We start from the raw sequence: 8,504 nt of genomic DNA, 5'->3' as shown, positions 1-8,504 counted from the left end.
GATAGCATATATTATTGTATTGAATATATCTGTAGTTGGCAGCCCGCAACTACATATCTTATTGGATATATTACTTTTTTTTCAGTGTATGTTATGATTTTTTTTCTTTTAAAAGGAATATTATATATAAAAATAATAAAAGAGATATTTTATACATAAAATTATTAAAAACATGTTAATAATATGAAACTTATTTTAAAAAACTAAAATTTTCGTATAAAACTTCAATTTTATGACTCTTAAGAATCATGAAAGCCATCAACATTTTATTGTCTATGTAATCATAAAATCGTATAAATAATATATTGCAATTTATTGCATCTATTTCTAGCAATATATAATAATAATAAATGTACAGAATACTAACGAACGTATTTAAGTATACTGCAATATAATTGATAGCACGTTACTTTGTAGGAGTTTTTGTCAACATGTTATTAAAGCTTCCATTTTACATAACGTGTATTGATTTTGTCTGTTCTGTTATATTTGATTGTTCAGCGTCAGAAAATGCTCGTGTAATTAAAAAAGCTATAGACTATACGATATTCCGTTTCTTTCATCCCGGGGAAATTCGGTGTGCTCCGTTCCGATAGATTGACTCAAATCTGATTCTGACGATTTATTTATGTTGGATAATTTTTCTTCATGTGTTAAATGCGTTGAATGTACCGTTTGTGAAATATGATTTGATCTACGAAATAGAATTTTTAAAAATTTTTACGTTTGCATAATTATGTGTACGGTTTACACGTAGATAAATATAATAATTATGCGTTAGCAAGTAAAAGATCTACTGCTTACAACATAACTTTCTCGTTAATGTGTTGATGGTCATTTAATACGAAAATCTTTTCAGACGTATTAGATAGCATAATTGTAGTGTCATTATTCCACGTTGAATCGTTTCCGGCTGCAGAAGATGCAAATGCTTTTGTTGCAGTATTATTTACGTTATGAAAAGCGCTACTCTTGGTAGAATAGAAGGTTTGCAATATTTTGTAAAATTCCGAGCTGTCTGTTATCTCAGAGCCTTGATCATTTGCAAATAATGTCGAGCCATCGGTACTCTCTATCACTCGCGACGTCGATGTATTCACAATTGTAGAATGAAACGATTTACTGAAAGAAGTATGTACAGCATTAATTACAACTATACAGCATCTTCAATTCATTACATTTTCTTAGAAAAGATGGTAATAAATATTAAAAGAAAGTTAACAAAGTACTTAAAATTGTCATAAAAATAAATATTTTTTTTAATTAACTGTGTTTTTTAATTATGTATTTTTTTGTTACATGTAAAATGTTTAACATTAATTTGCGGAGATGCTTTATACTTAAGATCAAGGCTGTAGATAAAAGATCGCCTTTTTTATGATGTACAAAGGAATTGGAATCAAATCAATAGTCATTGTCTCATGTCATTAATCAATAATCTCATACGTAAACAAGAATCTTTTTTTAAAGAATTTACTACTTTTAAATTTTAGTAAATGTATTTTAAATTTAATATTATAATAGTCATTTAAAGAGTGCAAAATATTTTTGATAATAATATGAAAAAATTATAATTCTTGATTTGAAAATAGATATTATTTCTTATCCAACTTTTTTATTTCTTAATTTATGAAGATTATTACACAACAAATGACTTTTTTCGAATACCGTAATGAAATTAATTATTTTTTGTAGTTTTCTTGATGTCGAATACGAATTTACAAATTTTCCTATTTTATTATACAATTTTTAGAATTTTGCATTTAAAAAATGACTAATTTGTTAATTAAAATTAAATATGTTTAACACTTTTTGATGTTTTTTTCTTTATCAGATTGCATTAAGTAGAATGTTAAATACATTTTTATTAATAAAAATAAAAACGTTTTAAAAATATTACGTTTGCACATATATATAGTAAAAATATATTAAGCAAGAAAATTATATATATATATATATATATATATATATATATATAATTTTCTTGCTTAATATGAAATAATAACGCTTTTTTTTTAGCGAAGATAAAACATTTTTTTTTTTTGTAAACATACTTCTTCCATTCAATTGGATAATCCACGTCAAGAAATCTCAGACTGATATCTGTAGAGTTTTGACTCTTTTTGCTCAAGTGTATCGCGGACCAAGTAATAATTATTAGAACTGCCAGAAATATCGTAAATGATATTAACCATTGTGTCAGTCCAAAAGCCATAGCAAAATTTGTTCTCTTAAAAAACGAGTTTATAAACAAATTGTCTCATTAATTCTTTTCTGCTTCCGTTATATTCCGAAAGACAAGGACTCGACCATTTTGGAACAAAAAGCAATCTGTTGCGATACGCTTTTGATTAATTAATGCGGTGTGTTTCTTTTGACGCTTGCAACGCTCTTATTGTTTTATTTGAGTTATCTCGAAAATAATTATCTATTTTTTTGCATAAATAAACTGGAATATCATTTACATTCCAAAAATCATTTTTATTCATATATTATATTCCATACAGCACTCTTTTCGAAAGAATCGATCAGCGTCATGAAAAAGCGATGACAACATTTTGATAGATTCGATTATCGATTTCATTATTAATTTTATTAATTTTTATTTTACAAGTATGTAAAAATTATTAAGATTCTCACATATACTTTAACATTTGTAGAAAGTATTTGTATAATTATTATTTAAAAAAATACATATAAATATTATAACTTATTGTAACAGATCAATTAAGTATTGTAACAAGATCAAAGAAATGCAATTTTTCATATAAAAATTTATAACTTTGAAACAACAGTATGTGTGACTTAAACCAAAATACTTTCGTAAAGTTGGCATATTGTAAATTACAAAAACAAAAAATAGTTCAAAGTCTGCTATCCAAAAAGTTGAATTATTCAGTAAACTGAAAATGACATTTTTTAATAGATAAAAATAAATATAAATTAGTAAGATATAAAAATGATAAGAAGCAAAATTTTTTAACTGTAGAAAAAATACTCACATGAGAAATATCTCCGATTATTTTTGTCCCAGGATAAATTTCCGAGTGTCTTGGATGAAAGATATGCACAAACTGAGGAGTGATGCCACGGTAATATTAAATCTGTCCCCTTACAAATATCAAATTTTCTTCAGGGAGGGGGTAGAAACCTTTACTTGGGGTAAGTTTCAAAATTTGTGTTTTTTTAAAAATTGAAAAAATATATTATGAAAACATTAGAGACCAAATTAGGAGAAATTTAAAGTTTATAAAATTTATTTAAGAATTATTAAAAATTAAAATATTTTTTTAACTAAAAGTTTATATGACGTTTAAATGTCCTTCGATACTGACAAGATTTTCTTAAATAAATTAAGTTATTTTGATATCTTTAAATTTAAAATATATATTTTTTTATAATGCTTATAATAAATGTTCTTGTACAGAAAAAAGTATCAGCTAAATATTTTTAAATGTTCATTAAACGTAAATAATCTCTTTGGATTATTATAAAATTACATTTTTATATTGACACTTAGATTAATCATTGACTTACAATTAGTAATAATTTTATATCATTTATTTATTTGTACATAATTGTTTCAGTGGTGACATCTATCATGGCAATATGGCACTCAGAACTAAATTGTTCAATGAACTTATGATAGGCTGTGATAGGCTTCATCATGTCATCGCGTGTTTATTTCCCTCATTTATAATTAACTAAACTTTAATCAACGAAACATCAATTAAGGATCGCCGTTTCACAGGCTTATTTCCGTGACAACAGAGCTGATAATGTGCATTTGCTCAGTAAAATAATGTTTATCCTTTACGAGCATTCGATAACAAACTAAACCTAACCTCTTGCATTGCGGAAAATATAGAAAAAAAATTGGGATTCTATTTAACTTTGTGAAGATGGAAGAGGATGAACCATAAAAAACAGGAGAACAATCACTTGGGCGTATTATAACCTCGAGAGCAGTTTTGAAGTCTATCGTCCGATGCGAAAAAAAAACTTTTTTGCGGATCTGCATTTCGTGCATGTGATTGCATTTCGATGTCATCTCGAATCCTCGTGGTCGTGCACGGTATGATTATCGACCTAAGAGGAATGTGCAGAAAACTCAAAACGGTTTTGGTGAGGAGGAACGTATAAGTGGAAGGAACATAAGAAGGATGCCAAGCTATACAAGTCTGATTAGATTACTTAGACGACGTCTCGTTCTTGGATTGATTTTCGCTTTGTCTTTGACGTATTGTGCCTTTTCATTGTTCCGGAATGCAAAGGTGAGTACATTTACATCGAGGTGATATAAAAATTATAATCGATAATCCAGCTGTAATTGCACGTGATATCGCCTTTGTAACTTTTATTACAGAAAGCTTTGTCATTTTTCTTGCAGAAAGGATCGCTAAATCTTGACAGTGATGTCGATGTGGATCCCATAATGATTAACGATAATAATGAAGATTTAATACCTGATGACAATATGCTAGAAGAGCTGAGAGTATCTGACAAATCTCCATTGTGGCAGATGGAAATACTTGATCGAGCAGCTAATGATAACATAGGAAATATGGATGGATCTAATTTAAATGAAAGTGACGTTTCTACTCAGTCTTGCCGTAATTCTGTTCAAGTAAGTATTTATATTCACATGTTAACTATCAAACATAATGTAAAGAAAATTTTAAGTCTGCAATATTTATAGATCAATTCTGATCAGATTTTGATGAATTTATGACAATGTATAGATATTTCTGAATTTTTCAAATTCCTTGTAAAATAACATTGAAAATAAGCAAGTAAGAGAGAGAGAGAGAGAGTGTATGTGTGTCTTATGGGAAAAAATTTTAAGTAATTTAAGTAATTTAACATTACAATTTAACATTACAAACAAAACAATTTAAAAAATTATATTTACATAAATAAATATTTTTTGAAATTAAAGAAATACAATTTTACCATATTATTTTCATGTAAGAATATGAAGTGTTCAAGCTCAGTGAGAATTGTACAATTCTCTTCAAATATGACGTCATACCAATTTTCTGAAGAGTAAAAAATTTTTATTGTAAATTTTTATGAAGATTAAATATAATTAAATATAATTGAGTAATATGTTAAAATAATATGCTGACAAAAATAGATCAAGAATAAAGTTAGCTAATTAAAGTGTAGTAATAGTCATTATGTTAAATAGATAACATGTTCAAAATTTATTTTATTCCATTTATTATGACGAATATCTCAGTGTATATTTTTATTAGGGAAAAGGATTGATAGTTGATGATCATGGTGTTGTATGTTCGAGACATGAAGTCTTATCGAATGGATGCTGTACAGTAGAACAGAGACAATCTCAAAAAAATGAAGAATTATTGTCTATGAAGAGAGAAAGATACAGCTGCAAAACGTGCAATCCTCAAGGATGCTGTACTATTTACGAATATTGTGTTTCCTGCTGCCTGCATCCTGACAAGGTAAATTTTTATTGACTTTATAAAATTGAAAAGTTTCTTATAAAAATCAAAGTCCAAAAGATTTTTAGGAAAAAAAATTTCGTTTATTATATAGATATGATAATCTTACTCCAAATATATAATAGATACTAGCTATGCCCTGCCACACGTTGCTGTGGCTCTATTCTTATGCTACGTTTTTTTCAAATTTTCTTTGCTTTCGTTGTTTAACTTTCAAGAGTCTTGCTTTATTGTTGCTCTTTTTGTTTTATTTTTGAATAAGCATTTATCTATCTTTAATAAATCTGATATTCATTTATTCACGTACTTCTAACTTTTTTTTCTAAAAGCTGCCATGGATTTAGAAATCCATTCAAAAGACTGTTTTAAATAAGTTCCTTTTTTTCAATAAAATAAAAGCCATCTTTATTTTTCTTATTACCTTAATTTAAACATAATAGAAACATTCTTCGCCTCTCCCGGTCTCTCCTGTCTCCCCGTCTCTCCCGGTCTCTCCCCGTCTCTCCCTATATCTACTCGTCTCTCCCGGTCTCTCCTCGTCTCTCCCGGTCTCTCCCCGTCTCTCACGGTCTCTATCCGTCTCTGCCTGTCTCTCCCAGTCTCTCCCCGTCTCAATGTGTCAAAATTTCAATAATATTAATGAAAAACTATTTTTTACACTTAAATTATGGCCATCATTTTTGAAACACACGTATTTCCAAAATCAGACCCCATAAGAACACTCCAGGTTACGAATGCAACGTTGTGTCAAAATTTCAAAGCAATCAATGAAAAACTTACGGAGATCTTAGATAAGGAACAAACATTTACATTTTTATTTCTATAGATAAGAATAAAGTTATGGATGTATTTCGTACGTGACATTACTTACAGAGAGTAAACTTGTGTCACACCTAGATTTAAAAAAACTTGCTTGGTTTTCACAGAAAATTTCTTGTTTGAGTTGTTTGTTTTTATTTAAAAAGCTGTACCTGTAAACCATCTAAAAAGTAGTATAGTTACATTTTAAATTAAAAAATTATTTTTATCACTATCAAAATTTATTCTAGCAAATAAGAAGTCGGAAGGACATGTTAGTGGGCTCTGCAAAAATACAGAAGGACGTGGGGAAACCTATTCGTAATTCAGATCGCTTCCAGATTTGTCTGGCCGCATGTCGCACCTCAAGTTCCAGCGTGCGACATGAAAACACTTACAAGGATCCCCTTGCGAAACACTGTTATATCCCACAACGATTTCGCCGCAATATTAATTCATTAAATAATAACGGCGACAATCCCGCCGTTGTCGTTACTTCTTCTTCTGTGGTGTTACTTACCTACCCACTCCCGGATATTACTTCTATTTGTACAATCTTATAACATATAAGACAGACAATCCTATGTCCGTCTTATGTTAACATTATTTAATTATTGTTTCATCATGAAATAACACCTTGATATAGTTAGTAGTCTGATTTTCGAACATTTTTAAAAGGAGGAGCGAAGACCGCGTACGAGCGAGGACTTGTAGCGCCATACATCCGAGTACGTTATTTCTATGTTGGGATACCTTTTCTTCAGTAGTTCCAAGATTTCACTCCTGATAGAATCCTGAAGCGGATCGTCCTATTGCAAAAACATAAAAACATTTTATTCGTTAATTTTTCAGATTTATGTTTTCGATATTTATAATAGACTGGTGATTATTTATCAACGTACATCGACAATAGTACAATCTGATGCTGCGTAATGACAAGAAATTGCCCGTCTGGTTCTTTTGGATTTATTAATACCGGATCCGTGAACGAGCAATGGATGGAAAAATACTGTATCGCCGGGTTGCATTTCGAGATTTACCCAATGGTTAACCGTTGAAGGCAGTTCCTTAATATAAAAGTTAGACATCAATCAAGCAATAATATGTTAAATTGACATCCTTTGGATGATCAATTTCTGTAAGAAATCTCAATTTAAAAAGGGGGGGGGGGAACTGGGGAAATATTTCACCTGTATGCCATGATAAAACTTGTTCACCGTTTCTTCCTTCGAAGAAGGATAACTGTGCGGAAATAAACGTCCTAAAGCGTGTGTTCCGGGCGCTACAAAGAGACATCCGTTTTCACTATCGCAAGGTTCCATGGCTGTCCACGCAGCTACTATATGATCAGCTGGTCGTAACGGAAAGTAATACAAATCTTGATGCGGCGGGTGCCTAGAAGAAAATGTTTTTAGCATCACATTACAACAAATACTGCTGATTCTTGGTGAAAATTTTAGAATTTTTTCTACAATTTTTTACTTTTATAACTTATGGTAACTGAAATATAGAGTACCGAAATCTTTAATTCTCCATTCAATCTCTTACAAGACTCGAAGCATATATGGGAAAAGGATCGGGATCGAACTTGGAACTTTTTGATTACAAGTCACACAAAGCTATGTGTCATCCCTCAGTATATTTGTATAATGTATATAAATTTGATTTATTCAATGATTTCGATTCGATTTAATGTGAACAAACCTTGATTCGTACATTTTTATTATTTATAAGGATATTTTAAGATTTTTTAACAATTACCTCGAAGTTCCAAATCCGATGTCTGGTGGCTTCGCAATGAGCATACTATGTATCGCCATGATGTTTGGTCCCGTAAAACACTCGACTATGTCAAGAATTTTCTCGTGTTCAATATATTGACGGAATACCGGGTCAAAATTTAAGTCCTGTATTTTATTTACCGATTTTTTATCCTTTACATCATACATTACCGTTATCTCCTCTCGCGGAATTTTGCCTTGAATGATTTCATCAAATCTGAGAATTAAAGAAAAAACTTTATACAAAATGTATGGTTTTTTAAATATGGATTCTCTTTCAACACAAAAACATCAACATGCGATAGTCATTGAAATTCGCACACATATCCATAAAAACAAAGTTCATATCTGCAATATATTGTATGCTGATATTTCAGATATTCCATATTGGATGATCGATCATCTGTGACATTATAGCTAGTCACAGTATTTGCGCGCGCGTTAATATCAGTCA

General features: G+C 29.7%; 3 protein-coding genes across 10 annotated transcripts in view; 1 reads left to right on the top strand and 2 right to left on the bottom strand.

Annotated features, from left to right (window-relative positions):
- The window catches only part of LOC105837353 (SREBP regulating gene protein), a 30,992-nt gene extending 24,122 nt beyond the window's left edge, over nucleotides 1–6,870 (top strand). For all 3 annotated transcript variants that reach the window (XM_036287968.1, XM_036287967.1, XM_036287966.1), the window contains exons 2-6: nucleotides 3,035–3,162; nucleotides 3,588–4,274; nucleotides 4,391–4,627; nucleotides 5,259–5,471; nucleotides 6,521–6,870. In XM_036287968.1, the coding sequence (XP_036143861.1) occupies nucleotides 4,164–4,274; nucleotides 4,391–4,627; nucleotides 5,259–5,471; nucleotides 6,521–6,832 (873 nt within the window). In that variant the 5' untranslated portion in view covers nucleotides 3,035–3,162; nucleotides 3,588–4,163 and the 3' untranslated portion in view covers nucleotides 6,833–6,870. The remainder of the gene's footprint in view (nucleotides 1–3,034; nucleotides 3,163–3,587; nucleotides 4,275–4,390; nucleotides 4,628–5,258; nucleotides 5,472–6,520) is intronic.
- On the bottom strand, nucleotides 149–3,026 carry LOC114254917. Its single transcript, XM_036287969.1, has 3 exons — nucleotides 2,055–3,026; nucleotides 805–1,122; nucleotides 149–694 (listed from the first exon to the last, which is right to left on the bottom strand). The coding sequence occupies exons 1-3, from the start codon at nucleotides 2,213–2,215 to the stop codon at nucleotides 532–534; spliced, it is 642 nt and encodes a 213-aa protein (XP_036143862.1). The 5' UTR covers nucleotides 2,216–3,026; the 3' UTR covers nucleotides 149–531.
- The window catches only part of LOC105837351 (phytanoyl-CoA dioxygenase, peroxisomal), a 54,277-nt gene continuing 52,558 nt past the window's right edge, over nucleotides 6,786–8,504 (bottom strand). For all 6 annotated transcript variants that reach the window (XM_028190628.2, XM_012682050.3, XM_028190627.2 and 3 more), the window contains 4 exons: nucleotides 8,031–8,267; nucleotides 7,460–7,664; nucleotides 7,172–7,336; nucleotides 6,786–7,078 (listed from right to left, as the gene is read on the bottom strand). In XM_028190628.2, the coding sequence (XP_028046429.1) occupies nucleotides 6,941–7,078; nucleotides 7,172–7,336; nucleotides 7,460–7,664; nucleotides 8,031–8,267 (745 nt within the window). In that variant the 3' untranslated portion in view covers nucleotides 6,786–6,940. The remainder of the gene's footprint in view (nucleotides 7,079–7,171; nucleotides 7,337–7,459; nucleotides 7,665–8,030; nucleotides 8,268–8,504) is intronic.

This window comes from Monomorium pharaonis, chromosome 6, assembly GCF_013373865.1.
Source record: "Monomorium pharaonis isolate MP-MQ-018 chromosome 6, ASM1337386v2, whole genome shotgun sequence".
Classification (NCBI taxonomy): domain Eukaryota; kingdom Metazoa; phylum Arthropoda; class Insecta; order Hymenoptera; family Formicidae; genus Monomorium; species Monomorium pharaonis.
This window is presented reverse-complemented; position numbering and strand designations above follow the sequence as displayed.

What these genes read in the sequence shown, in the direction of transcription:
- LOC114254917 (XM_036287969.1), bottom strand. Translation starts at nt 2,215, where the DNA reads ATGGCTTTTGGACTGACACAATGGTTAATATCATTTACGATATTTCTG. An exon ending in TATCCAATTGAATGGAAGAA is followed by an intron (nt 1,123 to 2,054) that starts GTATGTTTACAA and finishes TACTTCTTTCAG; the next exon opens with TAAATCGTTTCATTCTACAA. An exon ending in ATTAACGAGAAAGTTATGTT is followed by an intron (nt 695 to 804) that starts GTAAGCAGTAGA and finishes TCTATTTCGTAG; the next exon opens with ATCAAATCATATTTCACAAA.